At 41.8% G+C, this 17,824-nt stretch overlaps 1 protein-coding gene across 1 annotated transcript in view; it reads left to right on the top strand.

Annotated features, from left to right (window-relative positions):
* The window catches only part of trabd2a (TraB domain containing 2A), a gene marked incomplete at both ends in the record, with an annotated part of 54,377 nt that overhangs the window by 18,453 nt on the left and 18,100 nt on the right, over positions 1 to 17,824 (top strand). Inside the window, 2 exons of the mRNA XM_079179220.1 lie at positions 6,482 to 6,628; positions 7,109 to 7,283. Of these exons, the coding sequence (XP_079035346.1) occupies positions 6,482 to 6,628; positions 7,109 to 7,283 (322 nt within the window). The remainder of the gene's footprint in view (positions 1 to 6,481; positions 6,629 to 7,108; positions 7,284 to 17,824) is intronic.

Below are 17,824 nucleotides of genomic sequence, written 5' to 3'. Positions count from 1 at the left end.
ACAGTTGTAAAGATAGAAAATGTGTTTTTAGATAAGAGGAGAAGTTCTATTTGTTGACAAATACTGTAGAGTAATAACAACTAATACATCTCTATAGATGCTTAGAACTACATTATTTATTATCATATATGTAATGAATAATGCCTAATTATAAAATGTTATATAGTGCCAATAATTGCTAGACTAAATAAAGGTCATATCCCATTGGTGGACTGTTGAAAATGAATCAACAATACATTTGATAATCAATTGATATTTTCCTTTCAACGTTACTGTCCTCAAAGGGAGATGTGTATTCCAGACATGGTGCAACATAGCATGCACGCAGACTTGAACATTGGACACATAAAGCAATAAATCATCTGGCAATTTCATGGCATGGATACAAAAATCATTTCCCACCCTGTCAAACCTTTGGTAAAGTCATCATCAGGTTAAAAATGTTGTTACTTAATGCAAATTGATTATCTTTTGGTTGTTGACACCGTCTTCTTTTTACGGTTTATGTATTAAAAGATAAATGTAGTTATCAGAAAAAGAATTGACTGAGTAATCAATGAAAATACTCATTAGTTGTAACCATTGCAGAGCTGAAAATACATTGTCCATTTGAGAATAAACCCCTCTTTGATTTATCGCATACAGTAGAAAACATTTTTCATGCACATTTAGAAGAGACAGAAACTTTCATGTGTGCACACTGACCTCAGCTGTCTGGCTCGGCAGAGAGCTGCTCATGTCAGCGTTCATTGATTGAACTGTTCAAGATCAAAAGGAATAGGATATATCAATTATACCGGAGGGTGGATTTTCCTTTCAAAATGAGAAGGGGGGGGGGGAGAACAATTTTCGGTCATCATTATTGTCAAAGATGTAGGCCTGGGGATTTTTCTCTGTGTGGCTTGGCAATGAAATCATCATCCCTCTTTTTGTCTTTTCGCTCCATCTTCTCTCTTTCTCTCCTGCGTTGGAAATCAAGGCCCCGTATTTCCTTTCTTTTGTCTTATATTTGAGAAGGAATAAAGCTATCCTCAAAGGTCTGCTTTGAGCCCTGCAGAGGCTGCGGTAATCCACGATGATGAAGCATTTAAACACACACACACACACACACACATGCTCATGTATACACGGACAGACACATACATGTACATACAAATACACAGAGAAACGCCCTAATCTCGCACAGGTGTATACACTCTTACATGCACGAAAACACACACACACACACACACACACACACATGCAGCGAGGAGATCATGTGTGACCTGAGGAATGCAGGGGTCAAATCTTTTAAAGACCTGGCTGATAGAGGGGATGTATAGGATCAAAGGAGAGAGAACAGGAGGGAGAGATGGATGGAAGGAGGCATATGAGGAGAGGAAGGGAGGGAATGTACAGGATCAAAGAGAAGAGGAAGGGAGGAATGAAATGATGGGAGGATGAATGGACGAGAGAGAGAGAGAGAGCGAAGGTGTAGGCAAGAGGGGAGAAAAGTATCAGAAAGTGTGCTCACGGGGGAGATGGAAGGACTGAAGGAGAGAAAAGGGGGAGATCGGGGAGGAAAAAGATGTAGATGAGGAAGGTTAGAGGACGTAAAAACAATACAGATAACTCAAACTGACAGGTGTGTGTGTGTTTAAATGGTGTGGTTTCAGCCAGAAAGTGAAAGCTCACTTGTGCAGTGGTGAAAGATTTATGCATGTGCAGATGTGTGTGTGTGTGTGTGTGTGTGTGTGTGAATGGGGAATCTCAGTGAATACCTGTTGAATGAGGCTGTGACCATTTGTTGCAGCTGCAGTACCCATTAGCTACTCTTGACAGCCGTTTCTTTATAAACGTGGATACATTTGAAAATACATTTATTTTTCACATCACTCAATAAGCAACATTTTCCACCACCCAAATACGTTTTTTTAAGAATTTAAGAAAAGAGAGAAAAAAAAGTCCTTCTACGTCAGTTATGCTCATAATACTCCACCAGAAATGTTGAATTAAACATTGTCACCACTTGTGGGCTTGAAATGTGACTGGAAATTGTTTGAGCTCACTTCTTTTAGGGGACGGCTGCTGTAGGCAGCTTCACAGAGCTGACCCAATGTCATGGCAAAACGTTCCAAATGTATAGAAATGTCATCAATGAAAAATACTGCAAATTGGTATTGAATGCCAGATTGGTAATCTGATTTATTGATTTGATAGTTGCTGATTTTGATCTGAATTTTGCCAATTTTAGACTTTTTTGGGGGGCAAAGTTATTTGTGTTTTGACAACATTATCTATTCGAGACCTTTGCAAACTTTAAGAAACCAGAACAAATATTTAAAGTGTGACATTATGACCTATGCCTCTTCATATATTGGGTCCCATGCGATTTGTTACAATCAGCCCTAAAATCTGCTGCTAAAATCCATCCCTTACCCCACCTTGTCTGGAAGATGAAATAAAGGACACGTTACTTCCTGCAGTTAAACAAACCCCCACTGTAAATAACCAGGTGTTGGCGTTTAAATGTGGAACTATAGTTCAGAGTCTCTTTAAAACCCTGGCAGTGCTGCTGTGCTCCTGATAGGTCTTGTTTGAAGGCCGACTGCTCCGACTAACATTTCACTGATAACATCACTCATAAGTAACTCAGAACCCTTTTCTCTGTCTTCTTCTGTCTGCCTCCGTGCTCTCCTCCTCTGACATTTCACTGATAACATCAGTGCTGAGAGTCCATTTCTCTCATTATCTCCGTCTCTTTCTTTCTGTCTGTCCTTCGCTCCCCTCTTACCCCTCTCTTACCCTTCTATGTGTGCGTAATATGTATGACAGAGCGAGTCAGAGTCGCATTAATCTGATAGCATCGGCGAGTTAGGAAACAAGACGAGCTGTTGGAAGTCTTCATTTATATTTGGGAGATAGCCAGGGCTGCAAGTGCTGTGTGTTTGTGTGTGTGTGTGGCTGTATGAGCACATGGTTTGTCAACACAGCGTGGACCGGCTACTTTTTGAAACTCAACCCGGAGAGACGTGCTTCTCTGCTCACACACGCAAACACGCACACAAGTCGGAAAAAACAAGAGGAAACACATCGATAGAACAATAGCTGCATGCAGGCGCACACATGCTTCTCTTTAGTGTCTTATCAAAATTAAATAGGAAATGAAGTTACTGAAAACATTCTCCAACTCCTTTGCCAGCACTTACAATCAGAATAATTTACCATACAAGGAGTTTATCTCTGTGTTTATACGCTGCTCCCATTGCACCAGATTCATACAGTGACAGGACCTCAGGGACAGTTTACGTTCACCATACATGCAGGCAAAATGTGTTGCTGACACACCGATATTAAATGCCTCACGCTATCTTATCTTCACTGATAACTCGTGGTTATGCCGAATACGACGGCAGTGTTGAAATGTACCGGGGAGGGAACTGAAGTAGCACGAAAGCAGCCGTGTGTTGAACTGCGTTCGAGCGGTGCAGGCTGTCGTGCCGTCACCCTGTCCTGCTGTTAAAAGATGGGCTTTGTGCTCAATAGTGCTGTCGGTTTTAAAGCAAACTAGTTGGAATGAATTGAACAACTAAAACAAACTGTAAAAAGTTCAGATTTTGTCCCTCATATTTCATCCTCGATTTCTCAACTGGTTTGCCAGATTGACGTTTGTTCTGCTACTTCTGCTACTTCTGCCTCACTCGTATTTGACGAGTGACGGCTCAGATTTGTTGCCGTTGCAATGGAAATGTTCAGACTACTTGATATCAGCTCGATGATAGCAGAATGATGTGGACATTTGTGCGACCTCAGTGGAGTAGAAAAATGAATTCAAAATGAAATCTGAATTTGACTCGATCACAAGATGTTCAAATAACGATTTTCAAATAATAAGGGAGAGCGCTACTACTCACTATGCTGCAGGTGCTTGTGTTCAGTGTGTAGTCGGCTTTTGTGGAACTGTGTGAAACTTCTAATGATGCCGCTGCTGGAAAATTGATATTAGGCCCTAGTGCGTACAGTTGATGATAGGTTGATGAATTGATATTACTGTTCTCAACTGGCTAATGTTTTTTGGAAATTGATCAACCATTTCATGAATGCGATTAATGCATCCTCCTCTCAAAGATATTCCCCAAAGCACGCTCGCTACTTCTCTTGCAAATCTCCAACGAAGGCAACGTGCTGCAGAGCGAGAGCAGTGAGAGTTTTTTTTTTTTTTTCAGCCGAGCCGCCCGAACACTTCAAATCTCCACATGTGGGAATCCGACTGTGATGATGTTTGCTCTGGATGCACACACCCACCCCACTCCACCTCAACAAGGGGCGGCATTTCCATGACAAAGGACAATTATTGACTTTCATTGGCTCCGCTTGCTTTGATATCAGCGAGGGGTGTGTCTGTGTGTCTGTGTGTCTGTGTGTGCGTGCTGGAGGGGGCGGGATGGGGGGCGGGGGGGGTGGGGGGGGGGGGGTGGAGGAGAAGAAGAAACAGGGGGACCTGATGAAAGGAGCCGAGTGGGAAAATGCACCCGCTGACCCACAGTGCACTAACAGAAGAGGAGGATCACAGTGGAAAGAAAGAAATCATTCATTAAGGTTTTCTTTCTTTCTCTCCGCTCCTGTTTTCTGTATCCTCCCTCACTTTCTCGCTTGTGTTTTCTTCCTGTCTATCTCTTAACATACCTTAACCTCCCCCTTTTTTTTTTTAAAACTCTCTTTCTTTTTAACCGGCTATGACTGATCCCCCCCCCCCTCTCTCTCACTCTCCCCCTGCTCTCCCTCCTCCTCCCTCAGCAGCCATAATTTAAGGGGCTGAAAGGCACGGCGAGCGGAGAAAGAGGAGAGGAGAGAGCTGAGAAAAAAGGGGAGACCTTGCAGATGAGGGCCTTCCTTCACGGACGTGGCACAGATGTGAGGGTGTTTTTTCTGAAATGAGTCGGGGAGGGGCGCGATAGGCTAATTTGCGTGGCATAAAGACGGGGCCCTTTTCATATGCAGAGCGCTACTTTGATGCGCGGCCGATGAAAGCTGGAGGGAGCGCAGGGGAGACGAGAAGAGAGGGTGACGGAGGGGTTCTTTGTCCCCTGACAAGAAGGCATCTGCTCCAGGCTGCCCTCATCTCCTCCTCTCCTCTGCTGCACCGAGGCTCCCACAATGGGCCAAGCCGACAGAGAAAAGTGTCATCAGAGCACCTTAGAAAGCAGAACATGAACAAAAAAAAAACCAGCCGCTTGGGTTGGCGTACGGGTATGCATATCAATACAGAATTCATTTGGCAAAGATCTGAAAGTGCACACGCGCGCACACAGACAAATACGTACACACATGCACACTGAATTGTAAAAACATGCGGACGTACTGTAGAGACATTTACATAGTTCCACAGCTGACAAAACACATCTTCACTTTGACTGATTGCTCCCATTGAGAAACAAATAAGCCATACAAACTTTCCTCTTTTATGGGGCTCAAGATCAATGGCTTGCAGGGTGAAAGGTGTGCGTGTGCGTGTGTGTTTGTGTGTGTGTGTGTGTGTGTGTGTGTTTGTGTATGGCGGGGAGATCAGAGGGGAGAGCATGTGCTGAGGTGAGTGGCGGTGGTTCCTTTGTGTGTCCGTCTCAGTCTGCCTATGCGCAGACCATAGGACCTTCAGAGTGTGTATGTGTTCACGTGTATTTGTGTGCATTTATGCATATGTGTGTCCTCGCGGTACTGATCATAGGCGGCAGGCTCACCAGGGCCCTCTCACCAAACACTGGCTGATTTCACGCTCGCACAATAGCCGAGTCCCTGCAGCAGAGCACAGAGGGGTTCGGCGGGGAAAACTCAAACTGTCTCCTTTGCTATATAGTTCAGTAAAGTATTTCACTCTGTTAACCACCTGTTTTGGGTTTTAGATCACATCAAGGTTTCTGTCACTCGAGAAGGTGTAACAAAAAGATATGTGCGAGATGCACGTGTGGATTATGGCCATGCTAGCCGCGTGGCTCTCGGGATGGAAATGTCGGTTTGTTGGTCGGTCAGTCAGTTGACGGCCCAGACTGAAATATCTCAATAACTATTCCACGGATTCCTGGTCCCCAGATGATTAACAACAATTCGGCCAACATGGCACGGGACTGTTGGTCTTGTTTGGATAGGTTTGCATCTGTGATCAACTGTAACAGAGGAAACAAATCTTGTTGAATTGAAACCAATTTTTCTTCATTTTTGTCAGTTAATATCACAGCTTCCTTCTATAATCCCCGTTCAAGTGCCAGAACATGAGCAACATTACTTCCTTGAGTAGTAGGACGTTTTTTTTAACTTGAGTGAACATATTCATAATTGTATGAGTTTTAGAGGTGAAAAGTCGTGCATTATTAATTATAATTTTTGAACATACACATACATTTACTTGCTTTCGCTGCATCAATATACAACCATGAGACCAGAGAGTCTTTGGGGGTTCCATCGGGGGTAAAAAATATATAAACTAATTGCCAGTGTCTCATTCTAGGTGATCTTTGCCCTGAACCAGACGTTATTACAGCAGGAGTCTTTAAGGGCAGGAAGCCTGCAGGTCCCGTACACCACCGAAGACCTCATCAGACACTACAACTGTGGAGATCTCAACTCCATCATCTTCAATCAAGACACCTCACAGGTCAGTCTCATCTCATCTTATCTTCTTTTTTCTTATGTAGCAGTGAACTTTAACTACTTTCAATGTAGTTAATAAGCTAAGAGTAATTTTGACCCCTTGACCTTTTGGAGTGTCCCAGTGACACGACCCTTGACCTTTTACCTTCACCCCTAACCCTCTGACCACCTTTCATCCCCCACACCTCCTCCTACGCCGTCCCTTCTATCAGCTTCTCTATTGCCAATTTACTTCTTCTGTGCTTCCTTCCATTATCCGTGCCTTGTCTTTCTCTCTATTATGTTTGCCATTCTTCCGCCTAACAATCCCAGTTCACCTTGGTCAGTTTGAATAACACATTTTAATGTGTTTTCAGAGTTTCTTTTACTGTGTGAAAATGGAATGAAAAGCGCTGGGAAACACAAAACAAAAGAAGTCTCCTCTCCCTCTTCTCCTTTTTCACCTTTGTGGGCTTGACTGAACCATCACCCCTGCACCCTCTAGGTCCCTAACTTCAATAATGTGACACTGCCACCCAGCGAGCAGGTGACCGCCCAGGAGATCGACAGCTACTTTCGACAGGAACTCATCTACAAGAGGAATGAGAGGATGGGGAAGAGGGTCAAGGCACTGCTCGAGGAACACCCCGACAAGAGCTTCTTTTTCGCCTTTGGAGCAGGTTGGTGCTAACGAAGTACTAGAAATGAACTGGAAAAGGGAAATAGAAACAAAGTATAATATTTCAGTGGTATTAAATGATTATCTCCAGAGATGCCAGTGTTTCAGGCTAAAATGTCAGACTAAAAAGAAGGTATTTTAGGTCTTTGTTTAGTCTCCGTTCATCAAAGCACTCAATAAGATTACTTTTATCTCTCCAACAAAATGACTTAAATTCCTCTTTTTGTTACGAGAGCACTTCTGCAAAGGACAGCTTAACAAACTGAGCAGCTTAACAAAACTCTTGTAGACAAAGAGACAACAAGAAAAAGGGGACAGAAATCCCAGTTGATCAGGGAGAGAGGTGGAACTCACTGATTAGCTTTCTCTCTCTAATCTGCGAGGCTCCTTTCCGATTAAAAATTATATTATTTAATTGTATATAAAAAAACAACCATCAACAACACACAACAACATTTCCACAATCCTTCTTTTCTGTATTGGATGTGACTATTGCAATGTTCTGTTTCCCTAAACATTTTACTTACTTTTTATGACAAATACACATTTGCCTCTTCTGTTGAAAAGCAGCTCAGCAACTGATCAGCGGCGTAGCTGACTTTGCTAAACTGGACTAGACGAAACCATTGATCTACCGCTTTATCAGCTGAGTGTCCAAATGAAACAGTGTTGTGTTTGGGTGTTTCTCTTAAGCAGAGGCTCAATAAAACATCCTTTTATCAGTTCAGGACTGACCAGAAACAGACATCTGGTCCGATTGAGTCCTTTCAGAGTTTTAGAAATGTCACTTCAATTCTTTGAATTCCTCTATAACTATGCAGCAACCTCATAAGAGCCTGATAAGAGACTTGACTTAAAACAGGGAGTATAAAGGGACCAGATAACAGCAAAGACGATTCCACTAAGTTGTCTACTGAAGCACGGATGAATCTTTGTGTGTGTATGTGTGTGTGTGTGTGTGTGTGTGTGTATAATCATGTTTCTTGGTTGGACAATTTATATCTAAGGCAGACAGTCTTTGTTCTGGGGAAATCTGTTGGTTTGTTCGGCCTTTGGTTGTTTAATCAAAGCATTGTTCTTATAGACAAGAATAAGAAGACAGGGCTATTTTGCAATTTTTGTTTTTTTAATCAAATTAATTATTATTTACTCCACACAAGATAGCGCTTTACATTGAACGTCAAAAATGTAACAGTTTTCAAGCAGACATAAAACCAAAAGCCAAAGGTAAGACATCTTTCAGTGCAGAAGTTCAAAATAATTATGCACTGAATAGCAGAAGAAAGAATACAAAGGCCGCAAACCTAAAGATATATACATACATGCAAATGACATCTGCAGGTAAATTACAATGTCATTGAAAAAGTAGTTTGAAATTTTGTGGCCAGGTTTCTCCAAACTTTACTATGTTTCTAGAAGGGTACCTGCACCAAGAAGTAGACATTCAGTCAGATAGTGCTGCAACTGACAATTATTTTCTCAATTATTCAATAAATCCTTTTGTCTATCTGAAAATGTCTACAGACTTAACCGATGTACTGAAATTGTTTGTTTTATTTGAACAACATACCAAAGTGCAAAGTAATTTAGTTTTCTGTCAAATATGACACAAATAACTAAACGTATCACTTTTCTTACGATTAATCAGTTATCAATATAGTTGCTATTTTACTTATTGATTTATTCGTAATTTTTCCTGTTTTGTAAATAATGACTTAACATGACTTCCACTCAAGGTAATATATATTCAAGTGTTCATAACTTTATTTATTACACTTTCAATGCAAAACTGAAATATTTAACGAATAAACAATTATCGTTACATTATACAATGTACCAAAGAAAGGGAAAATTAAACAGAAATCCAGGACAAATGTCACCGTTCATCATAAATCTCTCATCGGATGTAAAGAAATAATTGTGTCACCATTGTAATTTGATTAAAACGTACCACAGCTTAACGCTTGAACTATAATGTCCATTTGGCAGTCATGGATTTGTAGTTCATCACACTCACTCATTAATGGCACAATATGGACTTTTAGTTGACGTGTCAATGGAACCTTAAAAGCCTTAAGAAAATGTGTGATATTTTTACAGTGAAGGGCGCATACACATTGGAAAGAATCTGCTCGCCCCAAATTAGATCTAGCTTGTTATGGGATATGTATGGAGGACAGGGGATCACATTTTAGTGCGATCAATTTCACAGTCAGATTTTCCCTGTGATGACATCGTCAGAAACATCCTCCACCAACGTTTCTTCGGTCATTTAGAAGCAGAGACGCTGCAAAGTTGGAGCAGAGAGAGAGAGGCCTTCACAGTCTGTTGGTCTCAGAGCTGACAGGAAACAGCTGAGGAAAAGCAGACACACACACACACACACACACACACACACACACACACACACACACAAACCCTAACAAGGAGTACATTTCACGACGCGTCCCTGAGGAGGTGCCTTTACAAGGGCTTGGTCTAAAAAGGTGTGTGCCTCTGTGTGTATTCATGTGTGTGTGTGTGTCTGTGTGTGTGTGTGTGTGTGTGTGTGTGTGTGTGTGTGTGTGTGTGTGTGTGTGTGTGTGTGTGTGTGTGTGTGAGCCGGTGAGTGAAAGTGATACGGGCAATCAGCCCAGAAGCACTAGTCTTAGACATACGGAGGGCAGGTTGGATCGGCATGTTCAAGGAACTGGATGGGGCACATTAGGGTGCACGCACATGTGCATATGCATGAACACACAAACACAAAAATGTACACACACACACACACACACTCCCCAGCCCCCAAGACAGATCGGAGAAAAATATGTCCCTAATTATCCCTGGAGGGGTCAGAGGACACACACACACACACACACACACACACACACACACACACACACACTACAAAGAAGCCCATTATGTCGGCGTACTCAACTTCCATGTTGCAGTCAGGTGTGAGAGCAGTCTTATCAGTGACCATCTCATGTCTCTCTGAATCTTTGCAAAAGGACGTCTTGACAGATTCAGGATGTGATTATTGAGCTTTTTGTATTTTTTTTAGTTAATTATTTACTGAAGTGTCAGTCTGAGATGTTGCAGTGACCAGAAACAAACATAACATTGTAATGCTGCAAGCTTTAGTTAAATTATGATTACTTGAAATTCATCCAGGCTTCAAACTAAACCAGATTCAGAGGAAAAAGCCACATATTTATCATACTTCTCTTCTGGAGTAATGATCCCATTAGCCTGCAGGGCTTGGCCTGCAGATTCCCGACTGACCTACAGTATGTGGAAAATCGTTGAGGGTTTCTATTTTCCCCCATGATAAGTTTTATTGCCACAACAAGTTAACAAAACAGTTTGCACACCATAATTTATTCCCCGTCAACTTGCCTGGTTGGATGCAGATTGCGCTTCAATGAAGGAAACTATACTCCCAGAGATTTAGTGTTTGTGGAAGTCTCATTCATGTTTGTTTGTCAGGATTGATTGAAAAAAGTACACTGCAACAACTTTTGATGATGAACCTGCATCATTCATCTTTTTTTTTTTTTAAATGAATGATCTTGTGCTGCAGTAAAACACAACGCTCCTCGTGTAGATCACCACTCTTGACCTGTAGTTGAATCATATCTTGCCATATGAAGCAGACATGTTATCAAATTCTAATTGAAAGAAGCTGAACTCCACAACAATATGATCACGGAGCATTAAAAGTATAACAATAGTGAAGAAAAATGGATACATGTTTTTAATGCTTGTCTGTGTCTGTGGGGAAATAAATATTGAGTGAATTTGTTTGTGTGGAAATTGTTTACGGAGAAAGCATTAATGGTCGACTGTCGCACACTGCCAAACCAGAGCTAACATTTTCTAACCCTAAATGATTTCTCATGTGCTTACAGCATAACACACAGCACACACACAGAGCCATGCACTCAGTCTCCCACTGTCTTGTTTTTTCTATCTTAGTGCACTTTGTGGACCATGTCTCAAGTCATCCAAAGACGAGAAAAATACATATTCTTTTGTCATATCATAGAGAAATTTAGTAGCGTTTGTTTGTGAGAAACTATTTAAGAGATTTTCCAATTAAAATTAAGTATTCAATTAGTCAGACAAATCTTCTAACTATAATCAGTCCTCCTATACATAACTTCATATCAATTCTAAGTTATAGGTTATTTGGTTGTATCCAGACTCACCAGAATGACCCGTTTTGCATCCCAGCCCTCGCTGTTGGAGAAACGTTGTTCTTGCAGCGGTCTGGTCAGAGTAGTGGTCAGAGAGGCAACAGTCAAACAAACAGAAGTGGTCACTGGTCAGCCCAGAGGAACACACACATCTTTCTATGCCTCGCTCGTCTCTCTCGTCGCTGCACACTTGCTGTTTGGTGTGTCTGTCTTAAGTTCTGTCTGCATCTCACGCATTTTGCAGACTGCATTTTTAGCTTAATTTCACTGAACAGTGAGACAAGAACAAAGAGAAAGAGAGACTGACTGGGAGGTGATAAGAGCTGCTTACACCAGTGTTGTGTTTATGTAGCGCACGCCCATGATGACCACCCAGTAGTTTATTTACTATTATGTAGGCGTTGTGAGACTAATAGAGTAAGAAACATAGCATGTAACACTAAGTTCCTTATACCATTTTTCCCTGAATAGCCTTCAGCCGCTGTGCTAGATTAAACTAAAAGGGGTCAGTAGGGTAACACAACGGTTGCCTCGACTTTTACTGACATCCACACACAAATATTGTTGATCAAAAAGGCCCTGACAGCAGTTTGGGAATTTGGCAAGCTTTCGGGCGCTGGTGGTTTTTGATAAGCAACAAAACTTGCTTGCTGGCTGAAGTAGTATTTATGACAGATGAGACTTGCCAGTTCTTACACTCTGTCAGGAAGCATTTGAATCTCAGCAGGCCTGCAGTATTGTTGGAGGAGTGACTTAACATAAAGTTAACTCTAGTTGTATCCATAGCGGCAGAAATTAAGGTTTTTTCCAGTGTTCCGATGTATAACTAAACCGCTGCCCGCCCTTACCCTGCTCTGACTTTAGGGTATTGTCATGCCTCACTATACTTTACTGTACTGTAAGTAAATACCTCCTGGAAATTTGTCTCCCCACCCCCCCCCATATCTGTTTGTCTGAAATACCACGGCCATCACTCAACGTAAAGGATGATGTTTAAAAAAGCGCCATATGTTCAGGCTGGCATATGGAAGCGGTTATTGCTGCGCTCTATAGGTACAGTAACCCAATCCATGTATACAATCTCAACCCATGTTCCCTGTATAATCTCTGCCATACCCTGGCACTCTTGACTTTAATAAAATGATATGTTTACATATCGCTGATGGCTGAGGCCTTCATTTCGGCCGGCTCTTCTTGACTTTTTCCCCCCCTCCAGGCTGAACTTGAATGCATCAATGTTTCTCAACCCCAAGCTGCTTAGCACATCATGATTCCCCTCAAACTCTGCTCCAAAACCACAAATTTAAATATTTGTGGTGGTGTAATTGCCAGTGTGGTTGACAGGCTCTGACGGTTACTGTACTTTGACATGTTTGACTCTTTTCACAGACAATTACGGTTCACCTTTGGGTCTTTTGCTATTTAGGTTGGTAGGGCCACGCTAAAGTGAATACCCCTCGGTTAGTGAGCTGTTTAGTGTGGTGGGTAGACTGTAATAAATGGAGCTGCGGCTCATGACAGAGGTTGACATGAACTCATAACTCACACAAAGCACCTTGACTTGTCAGTGTGTGGGTAGCTGTCGGTACTGGAGCGGGGAAATAGTCACTTAATACTCTACTGCAGTTTAAGAGTCAGCACCGTGTACTGACTGAACCACATTTATATTTATATGTGTAATACTAAAAAGTGTTAAAGGTGGTATTTTTAAGTTCTTTCTGGTGCACAGTCCCCTTAAGCATCTGATCCTATATATTTTCTGAGAAAAAAGAGCAAACAAAGAGACAACAGCAGTTGTTCACGTTTTCATTATTATACTGTCATCACTGGTGACCCATGCCCAGGTGGCACGCAGTGCAGCCAAACTTTGTTCAAACCCACAGACTTTTATTTTGAAATCTAGTGGAGATCTCAAAGTTTCTAAAGCTCACACATGTGCCATATATGTTGGAGAATGTGTCTAAAATGTTGCACAAGACATCTAGAATATTTCCATTGGACTGAATGGTGCAGCCAAAAAAACACATCTTATATCTCCAATAGAGAGCTGGAACAAACTGGTGCAGAATATACAGTACATTATACGGTCAGACAGTTTGGAATAAGATGATTTAAATGTATTTAGCAAGCAGTCATAAGAGAATTTAGAAAACTTTAAATACATAAACCATGCTTTAACTACCCCTGTGTACATAAGATTTTAGGCTCAGAGTTATAGCTGATTGACTGGACATTCCTATTTAAATCCCCAGGCTAATTCTTACACATACCTGGCCAACATCCCTCCCTCAGTTTTCACACTGAGCACTACATCACTGCGGTTGCTGCCCTCTTTTGCTTTTTTTTTTTCTTCCCCAGATGGTGTGAAAGTCAAGAAACGTGGTGCTTTTTTCACAGCACCTCGCCCTCATAAACAGCCAGTTTACAACTGTTTGGGGCAGTCGCTGACATGAGTACACACATGTCATACAGCGCCATTAAAATCCAGACCAGACCTACCACACACTTGGTAGGGAGGTGAGCAGGCAGGGGCGAAACGTCTGCCAAACCTGGATTAAGTCCTGGATTTAAATTTGCATGACACCTTTTTGCTTAAAAAAAAAAAAGGTTTTTAATGTAACATCTTGTAGAATAATTTTGTTTCTGGAATAGAGACAAACATCCTAACAGCCAAAAATCAGATGAGAAAAACAGGGATTTGTTCAGTGTTCATTCACATTTTTAAAGGCACTGACAAATAATGTCCCGCCAATAGGGGTATTTGAACAGAAAATGCTCAATGAAAAAACAACACAAAGTATTTGTTTTTTTGTTTTGCGTCCTCTAGCAATTCTAAAGTATATGCGTCATTTGGGTGCAAAAAAGCTCACACGAACGTCAGCTTACAGAAATGTCCCGTATTCCTCAACCTTTCAACCAAGAATGGCAGCGAATTGAGCAGACAACAATGTCGGGGAGTTCCTTACCCTCCGGATAGAGAACCTCAACACTCAGTTCACCTGCCATTATTTCTTTTAGGATGCAAGTCGCTACCCGTTGTTTGGTTCAGAGCGCCCGTTCCGCCGTGCCGGCTGTCCCTTCCACACAGACATCTTATCGGCTATGTGAGAATACCTCTGCTGCCAGCTCAGTGACTGAACAACTCTGCCCCCCCCCCCCCCCTCCTGCCTCCATACAGTTCATACAGAACAGCGAGGCGGAATAACGGTGCGACAGTCCCGCCTTGAGCAGGCTGTGTGAAAGGGGGAACTGATTCCTTGCTTTATAGTAAGATAATCTAATAGACTGTATATAAGAAGTAGACAGAGACATTGTGACGTCACCCATTGGTTTGGGAAGTGCAGTTTTGAAGCCTTGAGTTCTGCGATTTGTCCGTCACCATCTTGGATTATGGCTGCCGCCATCTTGGCTTTTTGCAACCAGAAAAATTAAAGTTACCATATTTGTAATGCGGAGGAGTGACGTAGAGACGCCGTATACGGCTCTGGTCGACCTTTAAGCCCGCCCTAAAGCATACTCCGCTTCATGGCCTTTTTTTTTTTACTGTAAATGGGACCATCATTTACTAAATGAACATCATGCTGTAGTGAGGAAGATTTGAAACTAGAGATTGAGAAACTCATGTTTACCATGTTTACTGAGGTAATAAATCAAGTGTGAAGTAGAGTCATTTTCTCATAGACCTCCATACAACCAGACTTATTTTTGCAATCAGAGGAGTTGTCCCTTGCTTTCCAGCAGAGCGAAAGCAAGTTTTAAGACACTTTTGCATTGGCTTCTCTAGTCAGAATAGGACTATGCTGCCTGGATAATCCTCAAGATTTAAACGGGGATAAAGAAGTCAGTCAATAATCACATTGTTTCGCCAGTTGAATGCCTTTAATGCAAACTAGTAAAAAAATGCTTGGTTTGCATTAGTAGTAATTTAACTTGATACGACCGTGGGAGACTTGAGATAGAATTACAACGGTCATGCCGGATTGCATCATGTACGCATCGTTTCCTAGGAATCACTCCTGCAGGCAAATAAATAGATATTACATACATATTCTGATCTATATCTTGATATTACATGTAGCTCATATTACATATTACACAGTTCATTTACTAAAACTAAAATCTAATCAGTGACAGTACAATTCTTCATCTTTTATGGGATGTGAAACACTGAATAACTGACCATGTGTCCCTGTTTTTTCTAGTCCGTCTGTATAGAGTTTCCTCTTGATCTCCTTCCTCTTCAGAAGTGAAATATTATCTTACATATTTACAATCCTAAATACATCCCATACACCCATGAAACACATTTTACCAGCGGGATGTTAACATGTCAGGAGCATCTGCAATGTATCAGGCGGTACATCTCAGTCTGTTCTTAAATTGGAGGATAAACCTGTCAGCCGCTCTGAAAAACTAACTGGCCGTTAAGCTGCTGAGTGAAAGGCACCTAAACACATACATTTTGTTGCACTCATCGGGTCAAAGGCCTCCATCGCTGCACTTGAAAGACATATTTCATACAGCCCACACTTCTCTCCCAGTCATAGCAGGGAATCGCTTGTCACAACAGCTTGTTTTGATTTATTGAAAGAGTTGAACTCCTCACCCCTGACCCCATTCAAACTCAGCAGTATTTCCTTATACACCTGGAACTGGCTCTTAACAGGCCTGCCCAGGGGCGCAAATACCTCACTTCTATATGAAAGGAAAAGGGTAAGGGAAATGACATACGTAACTAGCAAGCAGCAGTGCATCTATTGATTGATTCTGAGTGGGAATTGTTATGCAGGCGCTGTCCCGTTTCATTTTGGAGGTAAAACATAAAGGAGAGCAACAAACTGCCCAGAGGGGATGAAGATATGAAGAGACAGAGGAAAACATGACTTGTGTGATTAGTGGCTTCCACTCTCTCCCCTCTCTCCCCTCTCTCCCCGGAGTTATTGAATACTGTTTTGTTTCACTGGAGTGGGGAGTTTTCTGGTTCGCTCTATGGATAAGCCGGTGTCGTTGGCCGTGCACGGCTCATGTGCATCGTCACACAAGCCGCGTGAATGCATGCAGGATTCTGGGATGCCAAAGAGCATATATAAATATAACTTTTATATATTGCATAAGACTCCTGGAATGTATTATTTCACTCTAATGATCTGTCACTCAGTCAATTTCTTTGTCCATATATCTTTCACATGTGTAGTTTTTATAGTTTCATTGGTCTGAAGTCCTAAAAGGTATTAAGCAAATTAAAGCAAAAATAGAGCTTTGTGTAATTGTGTGATGCCACGTCGATGCAGCAATAGCAATATAATCAGCTGCATTCAACACGAACAGGCTCAGTTTTGATTAGCTCATGTAGAAATTACTGTAGTAGGTTTTATAATTTAATTTTACAAAAATAAAGGTCTGGAGCAAATGAGAGGGTGTAATTAAAGAAATATGATTTTCCATTTTTGTTCAGGCTGTTTCAGATGATGAAGTTGGCACAGATGTAAAAGTTGGCCATGCGGCAAGAGACTCGTTGGACAGCTTAGCTCACTCTCACTGTTCTATCCAGAACTAGTTAACTAGCAAGTGAGCGATAGAGGACAGAATGATTCGGGAGGAAATGGGATGAATGGAGGTTTGGTAATTGACAAAGAGAGACACATGTTTCTGTCATAGTAACTAAATCTGCCAGGAAAGGAGGATAAAAAGAAAAAAAAAAGACTTAAACAGCGACATAGGGGGAGATCGGGTAAGATAACACAGCCAGAAACAGAGCCTTTGGATCTGCTCTTAGTTATAATCTAGACATAGATCACAGATGATCTGCAGGCCTCATTTGACATCAACAAGATCTCTGGCAGATTACTCAAATTAAATAGGCACAAAATTGCCCCCTAAGCCACGTGTTCTCGATGGAAGCTCTGTGAGAAAACATCTGAGAAAAACTACGACGTGGAAAGCTTTTTAAAAAGTGAGCTTGCGTCCGACTCCCCATTGGTATTTTCTTTCTGCACTGAGATAAATGAAGGGCTGAGCAGAGACTCGCAGCGGGAAGCGAGGCCGGCCGGGATCATGTGTTATAAGTGGAGGCCGCAAAATGCAAACCGAAGGAATACATTTTGGAAGGTTGGGACGAGCAAAAGCACACGTTTGAGGAAAAGAAACACTTTTCTGTCTCTGAACTCCTGCTGGTTGAACGAGCTGAAAGATTGTGATCAAACCTCCAGTGCATAACAGTCTGCAATTGATTTAAATATAACACAGCTGGTTGTGTTGCTTGGTGGAAACCGTTCTCAATTTCCTAGATAAATTCACTTCGGATTAATTCAAAACTTGTTGGTGCTGTTTTAGAGTAATGGTTTTACTGATGCCAATCTAATCC

This window comes from Pholis gunnellus (assembly GCF_910591455.1).
Source record: "Pholis gunnellus genome assembly, chromosome: 18".
Lineage (NCBI taxonomy): Eukaryota > Metazoa > Chordata > Actinopteri > Perciformes > Pholidae > Pholis > Pholis gunnellus.
This window is presented reverse-complemented; position numbering and strand designations above follow the sequence as displayed.